Consider the following 17,959-nt stretch of genomic DNA (forward strand, 5'->3'; position numbering starts at 1 on the left):
CATTAATCATTTTAGCATTTTAACTTTTAGTTTTGAAGCAGATTTAATCTGAACTTCAGCCTTCATGACAATCTGAGGTTGTACACTTTGTATAATTTAGACCTCTTTTAGACCACTAATAAGCAGAAAATTCCTGTGTGGATGAACATTATTCACTACTGACACACGGCTGAATTCAAGTCTTAGTGATCATGTGAAAAATACAGTTTTTCACCTTTCACGTTCAATCAAATGTAAACATAAGGAGATATGTTTTCAAGGGTTGGCCAGCCTGATTTAGACAGTCTGTTGTATGGTGGGAACGTTGGCTTTGTGTACTTATGTAAAATCAGTAAAACAGAAAAACATACTTCATTGTCTTTTGTTTAATTAATTAATCTCCATTAATTTGCATAAACTCTGTAATCCTGTGTGCCTTCCATATGTAAACTTTGGTGCCATTATCTCAAACTAAATCAGTCAAGTCAAGCCGCATGATAACATGACCAGTACCCTACATTCACAGGTGCAGCAGGATATGCACTTTGATTCCAGCTGGTATTGTAGGAAACTGAGCCTGAAGTTTAAGCTCTTGATTTACTAGTCAGTCAAGTGCAGGTTCATCTGTGTTTGTGACATTTGGCTGGTGACCAAAACAATGAGACAGCAGGTTTACGAAGGCCTGAGCAGATTCCCCAATGACTAGAAAGGTTTGCATTTCTTTAGTTAAACTTTGCGTGTGGCGTCATAAGTTTTGGGAGATGCATGGGTGGATTGCCAGACTACTATGCATGTATGTATTGTAATATTGTCTCTCTGTCTTTACAGTGTGAAGAGCTCCTCTGCTGATGCTCCTGATGGGGATAGCCTGCAGCTTGAAGGTAAAGTAAAAAGTCTTGTGAAATGTAAACTGCGCTTCCTGATATTGAATACAACTAAGAGTCCAAACTGTATGCAGTCTGTTTGACAGTCTGTTTGAGGAAGTCACTTGGATAAGCAAAGAAACGTTTCTCCCACTGAAAACTCAACGTCCAGATGAACAGAATCAACTTTTTGGGATCATATTTTAACATTTTATAAAGATTAAATGATTGAACAGCCTAAACTACACAAATTTTCCCTCCTTGGTGTCGATTTGTTTAGCTTTTCACATTTATTTAGATAATATATGCTTCATTCAAAATTCAACATTACTGTTCATCTGCTATCATTCAGGATTTGTTGACTCTTTTAATTGGACTATGATGGAGGTTAGTTTATCGATGTAAACAACACGTGGGCCTATAGCTGTATTGTTGTGTTTTAGTCTTTTTGATTCTTTTTCTTTTCCAGAATTTGTGGCCTTGTACACCTACGAGTCTCCACAGTCCGGTGATCTGACATTCAAAGAGGGAGATGTGATCCTGGTGAGCAAGAGAGATGGAGAGTGGTGGAACGGCTCGATAGGAAACCGCACGGGCGTCTTCCCCAGCAACTACGTCAAACCTAAAGAGACAGATGTAAGAACACTCAACATAACACACACGGGGCATGAACTGGTCTGCTGCAATAAATAATTTGGGAAGGTCTTATTTAAGACTTCAGTTTGTGACAATTTCATAATAGATTGCATTATAACATAAAGGGTTATAAAAGAACACATACTAAAATATAAACCCATCTTTTATTTTCAGACATCGAGCACATCTGGAAAGAAAAAGCAAGGTAACGTTCTAAATTTCAAACATGTTTTGTTGAAGTCCTGATTGTACATTTTTCTGAAATAAGTTGTTTGTGTTTTATGTCCACAGAGGTCGCTCAGGTTACTAGACCTCACGCTTCTACTGGTCCTGAGCAGCTGAATCTGGAAAATGGCCAGCTCATCCTCATCCTCAGCAAGGATGTCTCAGGCTGGTGGCTTGGTGAACTGCAGGTCAGCGTTTAGGGGTTTTTAAAGTTAGTCTTTTTTTCTTTTTTTTTTTAACTAGGCTACCACAAGCCCAAAACAGATTCATCCTTGCTGACACAAAGGCACAAAGACAACTCGAATGTCTATAAGCACGAACAACGGTGAGAAGCCCGTTAACCACAGGTCCTCACAGACTGAGTGGATTGGTCACCGTATAACAAGCACACTCATTTATAAAATTCCTCATTATTTAGCTTATAGATATTTCACACACACATATTCCACTATGAGTACATATTTCCAACATATAAGAAGTGTTTCAGTCACTCATCTTCCTCTTTCAGGCCTTGCACTCAACAAAGTCATTGACAGCACTCATCTCCAAAGTTGTGGCTGTACTCATTCTGCCTACGTTTCTCCTTCCTCCTTAGAGAACCACTTTTATCTTTTTCTTTGCTAAACATAATTTATTATACTGCTGGACAACAAACACACAATGATCACACAAGCTGTTGCACTGTTGACTTCAACAGGTTCCTGCACATTTTCCACATTCCTGCACATTAGAATTCCCAGCATGCCCATCTGCCTTGTTCAAAGATACTTGGTATCTGTGATACTGGGCCTATTTACTTGGTTCAAATCAGTACCAAGTTTTGCAGTATTGTACACAACTAGTCGCTGGATGTTGTGTTAGTAAAATGAACTGTGCAGCAAATCACATTATTTGTCAGATAATTTAACCAAAAGCTTCTAAAAGGTACCAGCAGTGAAAAGCAGACTGAGAGGTCTGTTTTATTGACTCTGACTAGCAGAGGTGTTTTTTTTTCTTTGGGAGAAAAATGAAATGATTATTTGCTCGGACATAAACATTCCTTTTGTTTTGGCATAACACTCAAGCAATCATGAACTTTGGAAAAAAAATTGTGAGTCTGATTAAAACCTCACTGAAAGCCAGTGACTGTTTGTATTTTCTGACTCCAGGCTCGTGGTAAAAAGCGTCAGAAGGGCTGGTTCCCTGCTACTCATGTTAAAGTACTGGAATCCAGCAGTGGCAAGTCCACACCAGCACCTCAACCAGGTAACGCAGACACACACAGACACCACTTTAAGTCACTGGGGGAGGGCAAAAGTCAAAGCAGCATGCATTTTACAGCATTAATAAAATACCAGCGTGGACTAGGCAAAAATAATAACCTCACTGTCCTCTTCATATTCAGTCTGCCAGGTGATCGCCATATATGATTACACAGCCGCCAATGGGGAAGAGATGAGCTTCTCTAAAGGGCAACTGATCAACGTTTTAGACAAGAGTAACCCTGACTGGTGGAAAGGAGAATCCAACGGGGTTACTGGATTGTTCCCCACCAATTATGTTCAGATGACCACGGCGGACGTTGACCCCAGTCAGCAGTGTATGTAAATCTCTCTTCCATGTTGCTTCAAACCTGTATGACTAACTATTCTTAAGTGTTTGTTCATTTACCCGTACCTGCCTATCTGCGACCCTTGATAGTTTATTATCAGCTCGTCTGTCACACTTTTCTTCACACTGACCGTCTTCCCCCCCTCCCAATCTGTATTTCTCCCTCTCTCTTGTTCTTCGTTTGTTTCTCTTTTTAGGGTGGTAGAAAGACTCTTCCTCCTCCACCTCTTCTCCCTCTTCACCTCCCGACTTCAGAGAGACCCACTATCACACTCTGCTCTGACGGGCTGAAGTGACTGGACACTTATCTTCTAACTTCTCCCATTAAGCAAATTTCATTTTGTTCACTATATTTAAGACAACCTCAAGCAGCAGGTGAAAAATTAAAAATGAGGGGGGCTTGAGTAAATTAACTTGGGAGTGAAGCTAGTTTTTCATGACTCTTTGTGGTGATTCTGTGACTTTTTGATTCCTTCGGTTTTTTGTTTTTTTTTTTATTGTAAAAGTTGACGCTGAGTGATAGTGGGTTTCTCTGTGGCTTCTTCTTCCTTCGGTAGACACATTTCCTCCCTCATTCAGCCCAAACCTGTCTCTGTCATATGTTTCTCTTTTCCGTTATTGGCTCTCCAGTTTCTGGAGTTCTGCTCACACAAACCTAACTGTTCCTCAGAGATGTGTCTTTAATCAGACATGATGGTAAAGTGTTACTGCAGCTGCCTTAACTCTTGTTTCATACTAAAGATTGAGATCATGATAAACCTCAAAAATGTGAATAATTTTGAGGAGGATTGAAAAGGTCCGACTGCTGTCCTTCCAGTGAAATGTTATAAAGTCTGACCTGCTGTCTTAATGAAAGTGATTCAAAAAGGGAACAAAGAATCCAGTATGAGCATATCTGCATCAAACTTAGACTACAGCAGCAAACGTTTCTAGGACTTGCCTCACCGAGGTGCATTAGATGGTGCAAACTGCAAAGCTGATGGTGGGTGTCATGTTTCTACCTCCTGCATGCTTTTTACAGGCAGTTCACTCACTTAAATCACACCAAATATGGACTCATCTGAAGAAAAATATTTCCTGGAGTGTGCCATATGTGAGAAAGGAAAATATTCTGACTTAATTCTTGCTAAATTTCCCAAAGTTCATGTGGGAAAACAGCTTTAGAGTGAGTAAACCATTAAAGACATGGCCTGTTGTCACGCATGAACTCCAGATTGAAATGTTGTCCCTTGAAGTTTTCTTTCTTTCTTGTAGCACACAACAGAAAATGTTTCCTTCAGATGTGTTTGCACTGTCTGTTATCTCTCTGCTGGTGTTATTCCTACAAACATCAAGTGTCCAATCACATTTTTGTGATGTCTCGGTCTTGTAACTGGGGAAAAAGTTTTTTTTGTTTGTTTGTTTGTTTTTTATGGGTTTTGTTTGTTTGTTTTTGGTTTTACAATGCTAAACCGGTTTGTTTATCCTAAACTTAACCAAAGTGTGAAACTAATAAGTCCATATATCTAAAAGCAATAATTTCATGTTTTCTTTTGTTTTCTCAGAGTTAACTAGTGTCAGTTTAATCCTTTCAATGGCCACAACTTCATCTTTAGATGTTTTTTGTCAATACTTTTTCCACTTTATTGATTCAAAGTTTCAGTGTCATAACAACCTGATGATTCATTTGCATTTAAGGTGTTACAGGTGTTTTGTTTCAGTTGATGGTACAACCATCTGGTTAAAGACCAGTTTATGTTCAATCCAGCTGCATTTGGATTTTGCATTTTCACATAGTTAAGGTCTAGAAAGGTTCAGGACTGCGGTGCATGTGTAAAAAGGGTGTTACAGTAAGCCTTGTTTTTAGAGGTGATATTTAAAGATGAGTGCTGCACTTTATATTAATGAATGCTGCTTTTCTGCTGCTGCTCAGGGTGATTTTATTGTGGAAGGGAGTGAATGCATGTCTGCTGATAGTGTTAACCACAGGTTACATATTAAAATAAATAAAGAGGTACTGGTTAATGTTGGGATTGGGGATAAATTCAGATCAATGGGTGAAAGACTTTATATCCTGTGGATGCTCTCTTGGTGCACTGACTCCAGGGAGAAATTAGAAATGGTACAAAAGAGTTTGATGACCTGTAATGCAAGAAGAGCTAATCATTGTTAAAGGGTTTTTTACGTTTTTGGGAGTGGGGAGAGCCTGTATTTGTTTTATCACAGTTTATTTGTTGGGATTTCAGGTGAAAGGCTGCCATAGAGAACAACACTACCAGTGTTTGCACAACTGACTTTAAAGATATACCAAACATTTGTGCTACAAAGGTGATGGAAGATCTGTGTGGTATATTTTCTGAATCTGAAATAAAATAAATAAAATAAAGATTGTGTGAGTTGTGCTCAGTGTTTACATGTTCAATAAAATCCACACGATTAAGATGACCGAATAGATGAAAACCATCTCACCTTGTTTTTGTGATTTTTTTTTTTTTTTTTTTTTTTTTTTTTTTTTTTTTTTTTTCTCCTCTGTTTACATGCATGGATCTGATTTGTAATTTAGTCCCAAAGGATTGCTTCTTGAATAGTTGGGATTTGTTTCTCTGCTTTTGTTTAATGTTATCTATGTGACTTTGGCCAACCTGTACTGGGCTACCTTATCTAAAAACATGTGAATATCCACAGTTTTATAGACTTATTAATGGATGAAGGTGCAGAAAAATAGGAGAAGGTCAGGTTTATCCACCTTCTTCTCCCCCCCCCCCCAATTCAAGGTTGGGAAAGAAAAAAAAAAAAGGACTCCCTTTCCTGTTTTGGTACAAACGGATTTATCCCAGCAAGAAGATAACAGCACAGAAAGAGCCAAACTTGACAGGAGAGACAGAGTACAATCACACTGAGCGAACAGCCAGACAGCTACAATCAGTCGTAGCAATGGATTCACAGAACAGATTTCACTTTCTAAACCTTTGGGATGACACAGCAGATGAGAGTGAAACAAGAGAGGGAGAGGAAAGAAAGGAGTTTATAGGGGATGAGCAGTCAGTTTGCATGGGATCCTCACAGTGGATGAATGGGCGCCCTGTATCAGGTAAGTGTGTGTTAGACGGTTGTCGTCTGCCACCTGCTTTTTTTTTTAAACCTTTCTGAAAGTAATGTATGAGAGGGTACAGAGGAGGAATCATTTTTGTTTTCCTGTGCAGACACTTCCAGCAGGAGGCAGTAAACGCAAACCTGGGCTATCGGTACAAGCAGTCATTTGTGGGTTTTGTTGAAGTGGATGGACTGGTTGGTTGTTTTTTTTTCATGCAAACCTCTCCTCTGGGTGTTGCTCCTGTTTTGCAGGGTGTGCGGACTTGAACAGCCTGGATTCACTGAGCCCTCAAGAGAAGAAGAGGCAAGGTTACATCCATGAGCTGATAGAAACTGAGGAAAAATATGTGGAAGATTTGCAGATAGTGCTGGAGGTAATTTCACACAAATCTGCTGAATAATACATGTAAAAGCAAAAAGTAGCGTTCTCAAAAATCACACCAAGAAAAGTTACACGCTGCAGTTCTTACGGTGTTGTGTGTGTGAGTTGGGACTTGGTGTGTTTTGTAATATTTGTGGCTTTTTCCTCTGCTTGTGTAGGTTTTCTGCAAGCCCATGTCTGCGTCGGGCCGGCTGAATGAGTCAGAGATGAGCATGATTTTTGTCAACTGGAAGGAACTGCTGGCCTGCAACTCAAAATTTGTCAAGTAAATACCTTGTGGGCAGAGAAGAGGCGACAGTGTTTCTGATAGCGTGAGGAAATGCTGTGAAGAGTGTTTGTGCAGATTTTTTTTCAGTGTAAAAAAGCATGTTGGGGGTTTGTCTTGTGTATGTGTGCAGGGCGCTCCGCGTTCGTAAGAAGACGGGTGGAGAGAACAATCCAGTGGGGATGATTGGAGATATCCTGGCTGCCGAGCTGTCCCACATGCAGCCCTACATCCGTTTCTGCTCATCCCAGTTCAACGGCGCCACACTGCTGCAGACTCGCACTGACAATGATTCAGACTTTAAGGACTTCATGAGGGTAGGAGGGATTCCCACATCCTGTCCGCTTCCAATGAGAGCTTCATGTTTTCCATTTAGAGTTTGGGAATTTTAGGGGTTCCGGTTTTGTTGAAAGACAAGAATGTATCTGTTAATCTTTTAATGTTGTCTTTTTTCTCTTAGAAAATCGCCACAGACTACAGGTGTAAAGGAATGCCGCTGTCCAGCTTCCTGCTGAAACCAATGCAGAGGATCACTCGCTACCCACTGCACATCAAAAACGTAGGCCATCGTTTTCAAGTGTGGCCTTAACTGGCTGCATTTGACTTTCTGGTTGTTTTATAAATTCTGTCATAATTGTATCTATTATTTTATTGTTAGCTGTTTTAAATATTTAGACTCACATTAATATACAAAAACAGAATTTATAAGGGTGTGGAGAGTGACGGACTATGCAAGCGCTTTTTTCCAGTTCTACGATACTTTTACTTTAAGTATGAATGTTCTCCCTGGAGAGTATTTTCAGCCAGAGCTTTACATTCAGGGACGTGATCAGAAGTTATCACGGTAAGCTCTCATTCTGCACCAGGTATCAGCTTCCACTGCCAGAAGTAGTCAAAATTACTACTGTACAGTGCATGTTCATCGACAGAGTATCCAATGAAAGACACTCTTTAGTGACGGAAAATAGTTGTTAATAAAATTAACGTCAAATGTGAGCACGATTAGCTTATTAGTGTATTTACTTGTGCAGATCCTGGAGTGCACTGCAGAGGGTCATGCTGACCGAGGTCCTTTGAAAGAGGCGCTGGAGAGGGCGGAGGAGCTCTGTAAACAGGTTTTTATGATCATCATTTCCTTTATTAATGAACCCAGTGAGTCGCTTAATTAGAAAGTCTCTGTGTTGTGGTTGAAAGAATCTGATGTGGTGTTTCTGGGCGATTACCTTGTGCAGGTGAACGAGGGTGTAAGAGAGAAGGAGAACTCCGACAGACTGGAGTGGATTCAGAGCCACGTTAATTGTGACGGTCCTGTCGAGGTATTGAGATTTACGGTTTTTCCTTCATGGATCTTTGTGTGAAAACATTGAAACGTTGTTTTAAACTTTCTCGCTTTTTACAGCATTTGGTCTTTAATTCCCTTACCAACTGTTTGGGCCCCAGAAAACTGCTCCACAGCGGCAAGGTGAGTTTCACTGCAGGTTCTCATATTGGCTGGCAGGATGGGGCATAACGGATGATGAAATTTGAAACTTAATGGTTCAAATCCCAGGAAGTAGTGTTACTGGTTACAAGCCTCATACCACAAAGTAAAATCTTCAGACACCAGTAAGCTTTAAATAATTTAAAGTCGTGTTTTGCTGAAGATTTGCGAAAGTAAATCAGTTAATGTTGTTAGTTTTTTAAGTGTTTAATCATACATGTGTGGGTGTATCACTCTATCGTCACAGTTGTACAAGGCAAAGAGCAGCAAGGAACTCTGGGCTTTCCTCTTCAACGACTTCCTGCTTTTAACGTACGCGGCTAAACAGTTCACCTCATCTGGACCTGATAAACTGTTCAGCAACAAGAATAACGTACAGCTAAAGATCTACAAACCAGTAAGAGATGCACACGAGTGGAAATCTCCTTTGAGGCAACGTTAGACTTTGTGTTTGTGCCCGACCGTGTTTCATCTTGTGTTTCCTGTAGCCCGTCCTCCTGAACGAAGCTCTGGTCAAGCTTCCAGATCCTTCCAGCGATGAGCCCATCTTCCACATCTCACACATTGACAAAGTCTACATGCTCAGAACAGACAACATTAATGAACGGTATGTGCACACGTCGGCGTACGCACAGAGAAATGTGCCAGTGAATCAGTGGCTTGTACGAATTCCTGCGTGTTTGTGTTTTTTCAGGACGGCGTGGGTTCAGAAGATTAAGGTGGCGTCTGAGGAATTTATTGAGACTGAAAAGAAAAAAAGGGACAAGGTTTATCAAGGTTTGTGTCTACACTCCAAGAGCCACATTCGTGTCACCTAAACGCGATAATCTCAAACAATCATTTAAGCTTTCTGTGCACGTGTTTACAGCACGCTCTATGAAAGGCAGTGGAATCGGCAGACTGCTCGTCACCATCCTAGAAGCCACTGAACTCAAGGCAGCAAAACCCAACGGTGAGCATGAATGCACTAAAAACAAATCATCAGCTTTTTTTTCTTTTCTTTTTGTTTCTTTGTTTTATACTTTTACACTTTTATTTTTACTTCTTCCTTTTTTTCCTTGACTCTCCTTTTTCCTTTTTTTTTTTGATTATCTGAATCAATCCTCAACTTGCTTTCTCTTTACCTGCTCTTACATCCTCCTCATGCCTGTCTGCTGTCTTTCCCTCCTGCAGGTAAAAGTAACCCTTACTGTGAAGTGACCATGGGAGCTCAGATCTTCACATCCAGAGTAATCAACGACACCCTGAACCCCAAATGGAACTTCAACTGTCAGTTTCACATCAAAGACATCTACCAGGACGTCCTCTGCATTGCCATCAACGAAAAAGACCAGTTTTCACCAGACGGTTAGCTACCGGCTAATTACATTATTTCATTTTATTAATATTGCTAAAGTTTGTTCAGAACTCTTTCCTTAAAAGCCCATAAAATAGTTAGATTATGGTGTAAATGTATACAAATTAAATTATTATTAACACTTGTTTGTAAGAAAACAGTGGAGTTCCCACTCCAGGTTGGGAATGAGCTGCTGCTCCAAGTGCAGAAAAGTATCTTGGGGGTCTTGTCTTTGAGTGAGGAGAGGGTGGAGTGGGAGATTAGTGTGGATGCTGTACCGGTCTGTTGTGGTGAAGAGAGAACTGGCCGTGAAAGTAATGCTACTGTTTTACACTTCAGTCTACATTCCCACCTTCACCTACGGTCACTATCTCTGAGTCACGACTGAAAGTTTAAGGTTGTGGATAGCTGGAGCTGGTTAAGTCGTCTGATTAAGTTGCCTCCCGAACACAAACTATGAAATGGAGAACCCAACACATGTCATGGAGCAAGCTAAGTATTTATTTACGGCAATTTTCTCTATAAATTCATCTACAACTGAGTCACTTTCCAGCAACTCTCCCCTCTGAGCTGGGTCGGCACGCTTGTTAGCATTAGCTTCCTGTCTGGACTGCCCTCTTCTCCAGGTCACGGCATCCTCCTGAAATAGAGGAGGCATGATTAGATGACGATTACTGGCTGTTCCCAGCCTCCCCTGACACTCTCTGAGCCCACTGCTCCACCCCTCCCTGCAGCTAAGCCACAAACCACACCCCGCCACAGTGAACTACCAGGACGTAGCCCCAGGACAAACCAAGGACACAGCTGACAGATTATTTCTCTGCTCTGGCTTGGGAATGCCTCACATAAGCTTGAGGAGGTAGCTAGAGACAGGGGGGGGCTAGGTGTGCCTCCTGCCCCCATGACACGAATAAGCTGTAGAAAATAGATAAATGGTTATTTTATTCAGTGGCAGAATGACAAATCCTCTTAAGACATGGGTGTAGGGTGGGAGTGTCAAACACGAGGTCAGAGGTCCACACCAGCACATGGATCAATCGGGGGGACTGTGTGAAATTAGTTGAACACACTGCTGTGGGGTTTAAAAGAAGTATTAAAAGAGCATCCCATGTGTCACTGAAACTGTCTCAACACCCCCACTGGTTAAACGTTGGCTGTTGTTGGTGAATATTTTAGTTAAACTGTACACAGGATAATTACAAAAAGTATAAAAAGTTAAACATGGTTTTCTTCTTTAAAAACAGAAAAATAAATAAATATAACTTCCTCCGAACTCATGTGCTGTTCTGTTTTCTCGTGTCAGAGTTCCTGGGCCGGACCGAGGTTCCAGTGGCGACCATAAAGAAAGAGTTCGAGAACAAGGGACCAGCGACGCGTCGGCTTCTGCTGCACGAGGTCCCAACAGGGGAAGTGTGGGTCCAGCTCGACCTACAGCTCTATGGACACAAGTAGCCGCAAAGGAAGAACTGAAACAAGAAACTACATCCTCTGTAGAGACTTTCAAATAAGAACAGTTAACCAAATTTTAAAAGGCTGCTTGTTTTCACATTAACAAACTAAGATGGTTTCTCCTCTAAGCTGTAAGGAGAGACGGTCTCATTCGTCAAGCCTTAATTAATTTAATATTAACCAGCAGTAATAATACCTCTTCTGATGTCATCCAAGTCCTGCAGTAGAGATGGCCTTTCAACAATTCAAGCCACGAAATAGGAATTGGAGCTCATCTTTTGTTCCTCGGGATGACTTTAGATGGAAAGGGAAACTTGTTCACCTGCTCAGTATGGAGACTTGGTGTGTCCCACAGTTGAATGCGAGTCCTATGTAAAATTTACAACCTTCAGATGGAGTTAGGACCAGACAAAAGCTGCTGAGAAGCAGAGAATTCAAAGCAATAAAACTACATGTGCTCTCCTTTAGACTCTCAGAGCTCTGTATCTCAGTCGGTTTTTATTAAGTATTCACTTTGCCAAGTCTGCTCAGCCGAGGCCATTAAACGAGACACTGAACTAACTAGTGTTTTATCTTAACTGTCAAGAGATACAAGTTGACTCTTTATATTATTTTCTTCTTCTTTTTTTCTGAGGAGATCATGACTGACTGCTTTTTAGAGACTTTGCTGGCCTGCTTTGTGGCTGTCGCCAATCATAAACTGTCTGGGCTCACTTCTCACAGTGACATCAGAGACAGTAGATGGCAAATGATGGACAGTGACAGCTTGGAGAATAAGTCTGTAGAGCTGGTCTGAAGTCAGTTTACTACTGTAGATCTCAGGATACGTTGTTCTGGGTTGAGTCTGTGTCACTGTAGCAACACTGAACACTCGTTTTGTTGTTTTGTGTGTATGTTGGGATTCGTGAGTACATATCTTTGGAGAATAGAAGTATAACGATAGAGAAGCGAACAGATCCTGCAACTTTGGGAGGATACAACTTCTTGCCTTAATAAAAGTCATTTTTGACCTTTTTTTTTTTTTTTTTAAATATATGATTAAAATAATTTACTCTTCATTGGGATGATGCTGGGCTTGACTGTAGACTATTTTTGCTTTTTCTTTAACGTGTGAAATCAGCTACGGCCGAGTAATTTCAAGTGAGTTTAAGATGATTAAGGTGAGAGTTTTGTGTTTTTATGCAAACAGTTTTGATGGCGTTAACTTTTTGAAGTAACTCAGATCGAGAGCAATAACAAACAGTATTTTCCCACTTGTATTTTTTTATGCTTTTTCAAACTGCCGACACATTTTAAGGCTCACCCCTCTCGTCCCTGCCTGCTTACAGTAATATTGTGACCTCAAAAAGTTAAAGTTGGCGCGTACGAACGTCAGCCATGAAGACGCTACAAAGATAAAGGGTGTAAAAGCTGCGTATTTGTGTTGTTGTTGTTTTTACTCTTACTCAGTGTGCTCAGATTATTTTCTAACTCTGCATTTAAACGAAATGTGTTGTATTTATTTCTTAATTTATGCGTGTGACTATCCAAAGTTTAGAGCGCCTTTCTGTTTCATCGTGGAGAATCGGTCGGTAATCGCTGAGTTTGTTTTGTGAGAAAGCCGGCTCAGTATCTTAAGACTTTCCACACATGAACTTCTGAGTCCAGTCAGAATATTTTCCACAGACTTCCTTTCTCACATGTAGCACACAGCAGGAAATGGTCTGCTTCAGATTCATTCGCACTACTGGAAATGTGGAAATGTTCCTTTTGGGTCAGAGGTGCAAACTTCAGTCCAGCGTCACATAGACTTTTTACTTGGGAGCACACAAGAAAAGTAAAGACGAGCTAACGTCTGATCCGACTGCATCAGATATTTGTGTTGTTCATTCACCTCTGCTGGGTGATGTCTAGACGTCCAGCGCTGAAGTGCATGTGTGGAAATGGATTCATATACATTTTTTCCCCCTTGATTGAGTTTTACTGTAAGGAGACGAAGTTGTTCATTGTTTTCTTAGGTCTGATATTTTGTGCTCTTGTACTCCACTGAGTTGCCCTTTTTTTTTTTTTTTAATCAACGAGGTTGTTTTTAAGTCTTGTTGTTAACTCCTGTTCTTTTTTTTCTTTTTCTTTTTTAATTTGTGGAAGGTGTGAGACTTCCTCGTCTGCGTAGGGCTGTGAAAGCTTGTTTTCCTCTTTCATTTTCAGCCTCCTGCACTGACTGCTGAGTTTATGACCTCTCTAACCCTGACTTGCCTGTTCACAGCTGACCGGATTCTGTAACCTGCTGTTTGTACTCACCTTGGCCTTTATATGGCACTCGCTGTATCAGGGTTTCTTAAAGCAAATTAAAGATATTAAAAGTGATCAAACTGTCAATTTAATTGTCCGGTCAAACAAAAAGGACCAATTAAAATAACTAAACTGTGAGCGAACATCCTCCTGCAGACTATGCAGTTGAGCACACCATCCTGCTGTTGTGCTTTTTCCAACTACAGTGTTATGTGCAGCATTTTTTACTAAACTACAACAGATTTTACAGTTTTCATAAAGCCGGACGTGATTTGAAGATAAATTCTCATGTTTGAACAAGTGAAATATATATTTTTGGGGGGTAGTTAACTCTTGGTTTGCCTGGTTTCTCGTGGTGTCCGGCCACAGAGTCCGTAGAGTTCAGTGCAGAGTTGTCAGTGCGCACCAATAGCTCTCATTAAGTCCTTCTTCACCCTCCACTGGCTCTGGGGCCACAGGAGCAGCAGCCATTATGTAACCACGCTGAGTGGGTCTGTGAAGAGATGACAGCAACACACACGGCTGCGTGACTGGGTCGAGAAAGTCAGCTGAACTCTACCTACTAATGCATTTAATGCAGCGGGATATGTGATGATATAACTAAAGGGATTAAATGTAATTTATACTTATTTAAGTAAGTGTCATAGCATTGCCTGAAGATTTTTATTTATTTATTTTTAAATACAAATACGATTCACTTGAAAAATCAGTCAAATGTTTGCATTTTGTGACAGTGGCGTTCCACATCTTAAAAACCTTGGAACACCTAACGGTGGAAATCCCAGAGGAGACCCAGAACTCAATGGACACGTACATTGACTGCCCTGTGTACTTCTCCCAACTGGAGAGTGTGGCTGGGGTTAAGGATGTCTGGAATTCCTTGCCTTAGCATGCTTCCAGCACGGTCCAACCTCAGATAAGCAGAAGACAATAGACGGAATGTGTTTAGTGAAGGTGACCCAATTTAAAATTCACATATTCAGTAAAATAAAAGAAGCTGTAATAGCTTGCCAAAATGCATACACTGACGTTTGTGGTGGTTCTTGCTGTCGTGGGTATCTCCAGTCCTGCCACAGCCTGTGTAGGTACTGCAGGTTGGCCAAAAGAAGACGTTTACAATAAACAATTTTTTTTTTTTTAATGTTTACTTAAATTTCTAAATATATGCACTCACAGGTCACTTCATTAGTTACACCTCATCAGCTGCTTGTTAACATATAAATCACATGGCAGCAAGTTAAGTGAATTTGAATATTGGATGTTTGTTGGTGCCAAACAGGCTGTTCTGAGTACTTCAGATGATCTACTGGAATTTTTCCACAAAACCATCTCTAGAAACAAGAAAATATCCAGTGAGCAGCATTTTGTTTTGGTGCCAGAGGTCACAGCCTGCATGAAGCTGATAGAAAGGCAACAGTAACTCAAATATCGCACCTCTGAACACACAACACTTTAAACCTTGAAGCAGATCGGCTACAGCAGCAGACAACCACACCTGTAAGTTCATGCAGGATCACCAAAACTGAACAATGGAAAATTAGGAGGCCGCTTCCTGATCTGAGGAGTCTCAATTTCTGTTGTGACATTTGCATGGTCAGGTCAGAATTTGGCGAAAAAACACACAAGCATGGCTCCTGCCTTGTATTAAACGTTCAGGCTGCTTTTTATGCTTCCCATTTCCATCTCTATGACCACAGGGACATGGTGGAACAGGAGTTTGTCATTATGGGTGTGCAGCTGACAAATGTGCAACAACTGTGAGATGCAGCCATGTCAATATGGACCAAAATCTCAGAGGAATGTTTTCAGAACCTTGCTGAAACTACTGCATGAAGAAGGAAGGCAATTTAAAAGGAAAAATGGGGCACAAGTGAGTAGTGAGTGTATGTCAGCTATGAGAAAAAGGTCAGTCATGAGGCTGGTTTGACTTCAAGATACTCTTAAAGGATTTTTTCCTTATAGAAAAAGGTATAGTAAAGGTTCAGAGGCAGACAGAAATAGAAATGGCAAATGAAGAGCCAGAGGGAGAGAGTGTGCATGAGACAAAGTGAAAAGGAAAAGTGCAGCAAAGCAGAAGAAAAGAACAGTTTAGAGGTGGGAGGAGAAAAACAGAGACAGAGGAGAATAAACACACATGGAGACAGAAAGAGAGCGTGGAGGGAGAGAGTGACATCTGCATACAGGATGAGTCTGAGAGGCCCTCAGTTCCACTTGAGTTAGTCATGGGAATGATTTGATTATCACCACATGAACAGTTGTCTTATGTAACACACACATACACGCAAATACCCTCACAAAGAAAACACAGAAATAATGAGGGATTTGTGTCCTGACCAAAAACCTACACTGAGTAAAGGTGCCCTGAAGCAGCAGACAGACAAGAGGGTGAAAGAGAAAGACCACGTCCACGTCATACAGGTCTTTTCCTAGACATTAAAACACTGAAACTCTCCACCAAAACGAGCACAAATCAGCTTTTTGCTATTGTGTTGATTTCTGATCATGTTCATCAGAACATGACGCCTAGCTAAAAATAAAATAAATAAATAAATTGAGGACTCACCTAAACGCTGTCGATGAACTGATGTTGAACTGAATTAAGGTCGTGATTGTTATTTTTTTTTTTTTCAATCATTACCAAAATTGGAACAACAAGCCTCGCAAAAGTTGTCATTTTTCCATCACAGTGGGCCCAAAATCAGTGGCACACCCACAGAAACGCATAAAAAACGATAAGCAAACTTTACTTCACGGCAGGTTATTTTTTCTGTAGTGGGAAACGATGAAACTGTTTCCACAAATGCCTTTAAACACATCAGTGCAGCACTCGGTGAGATGTTAATCTGTTCCAATAACTTACAAACTGCTCAAATGTGTGTTAGTGCACATCTGAAAATAGTTCCCACTAAAGCTAAGGTACCCAGCTGTTTTACGAAATTGTTTAGTCATTTGTAAAGCTGAAAGTACAGATTTGTGGCCCATTTGGGGTTTAAGGTTAAGAGCCAAAAGACCGCTGAATATGTCCAGGTTAACCAAAGCCAGCACACGCGAATCTTGGGACATCTTTAGCTTGGCCAACTTGTGTTTATATTGATCAGTAAATATGAATTACTCCCATCTATGATGAAGTTGATGGTGTTTTATTTTGCTGATGTGCTGAGATGAGATTGCCTACACTGACCTGAAATTTCACCCCTGAAGCTTCTTAAATAATGAAGTGAAGCACCAGTGGAGCAAAAACCCCAGCGTGGCGCAGACCCAACGTCCCCCCTCAGCACCTGAAACTCACAGCTCCCGTCCCTCGCTATTTCAAAGAGGGTTGACAATAATTCCTGACAGAAAACACTCCACGGCTTTAAGAGAGTTAATATTTCAGCACCCTGAGCAGGAAGTGCAGAAATACATGCATTATGGATTTAAAGTGGTCTGTGTGTTGTGTATTCTGCAAAAAGAACAATGTTTAGACATTAAAATTGCAAACATAAGGCGATGCTTGGTTTATTTAATATCTATTAACCTTAATTCTGCTATATCAGCGCTATAAATAACCTTCACATGTGGCAAGGAAAAAAAGATGCGTGGATTCATTTTATTTATTTCTCTCCAGTAATTGTGCAAGAGAGGGGAGTTTGCATGTAAATGTGCTGAGATTTCAGATTGTGCAGACCTGAACACAACCAGTAACACAAGGCTTTTGTGTGATATTAAGTGTTAAACAAGCCATTAAAGAATTACAGAAATGTGAAGATGCTGATTTAATAACTTGTGCACGTGTGGGCGTAGAACGGAAAACGTGATCGCAGTTTTACAAAGAGCAACGGAAAGATCCAGCAAATTTTCGACAACACGGTTGTGTCAAATCTGAAACAGATATTCCTGACAGAAGTGGAGAAATAGAAATTCGATTTTTTTTTGTTTTAGATGTGAAACCACAGAAGTGAAACTGAGCCTATCACATGTGTAAGTGCAGAGCTAAGGCCTGTAACAGTCAGCACTTGGACTAAAAGACAAAAAAAGCATAATCCACTGTAACATCTGTTTGTATCACTGAGAAATAAGTTCGTAAATGGTAAATCACACCTAATAATACAGGTGAGTGTGCGCATGAATGCAAAACATACATGCAATAGACTACAAATATAAGCTCAAGCTCTATGAAACGGGATGTTGTGTTGTATCTAAAAAAAAAAGGTTATGCATGGTCAGTAGTAGGCCTGAGGTAGACACACTCACCCTCAGTGCACACTCTTTCTTTATGAAAACCAGCTTATGTATGGAGAAAAGCTGTAGGCATGCATTCTGTGCATGCACATCATTTATTCATGCTATAAAGACACATCTCCTGGATGCACTGGTACGCATCTTCAGTGATGTATCCTAGGGTCATCAGGTGTTTCGGGTCTCACAACAT

General features: G+C 40.6%; 1 protein-coding gene across 1 annotated transcript in view; it reads left to right on the forward strand.

Annotated features, from left to right (window-relative positions):
- itsn2b (intersectin 2b) overlaps window positions 1-12,303 on the forward strand; it is a 36,952-nt gene extending 24,649 nt beyond the window's left edge. Inside the window, exons 22-40 of the mRNA XM_085452337.1 lie at window positions 808-860; window positions 1,312-1,478; window positions 1,653-1,683; window positions 1,770-1,891; window positions 2,852-2,948; window positions 3,088-3,282; window positions 6,618-6,739; window positions 6,906-7,012; window positions 7,146-7,329; window positions 7,473-7,571; window positions 8,044-8,127; window positions 8,245-8,328; window positions 8,412-8,474; window positions 8,740-8,889; window positions 8,981-9,099; window positions 9,187-9,269; window positions 9,361-9,444; window positions 9,666-9,839; window positions 11,132-12,303. Coding sequence (XP_085308463.1) covers window positions 808-860; window positions 1,312-1,478; window positions 1,653-1,683; window positions 1,770-1,891; window positions 2,852-2,948; window positions 3,088-3,282; window positions 6,618-6,739; window positions 6,906-7,012; window positions 7,146-7,329; window positions 7,473-7,571; window positions 8,044-8,127; window positions 8,245-8,328; window positions 8,412-8,474; window positions 8,740-8,889; window positions 8,981-9,099; window positions 9,187-9,269; window positions 9,361-9,444; window positions 9,666-9,839; window positions 11,132-11,280 — 2,167 coding nt within the window. The 3' untranslated portion in view covers window positions 11,281-12,303. The remainder of the gene's footprint in view (window positions 1-807; window positions 861-1,311; window positions 1,479-1,652; window positions 1,684-1,769; window positions 1,892-2,851; window positions 2,949-3,087; window positions 3,283-6,617; window positions 6,740-6,905; window positions 7,013-7,145; window positions 7,330-7,472; window positions 7,572-8,043; window positions 8,128-8,244; window positions 8,329-8,411; window positions 8,475-8,739; window positions 8,890-8,980; window positions 9,100-9,186; window positions 9,270-9,360; window positions 9,445-9,665; window positions 9,840-11,131) is intronic.
- Window positions 12,304-17,959: the final 5,656 nt, after the last annotated feature.

This window comes from Copadichromis virginalis, linkage group LG1 (assembly GCF_057382275.1).
Source record: "Copadichromis virginalis isolate Kocher_CV1m ecotype Utaka linkage group LG1, C_Virginalis_male_GT1.1, whole genome shotgun sequence".
Classification (NCBI taxonomy): domain Eukaryota; kingdom Metazoa; phylum Chordata; class Actinopteri; order Cichliformes; family Cichlidae; genus Copadichromis; species Copadichromis virginalis.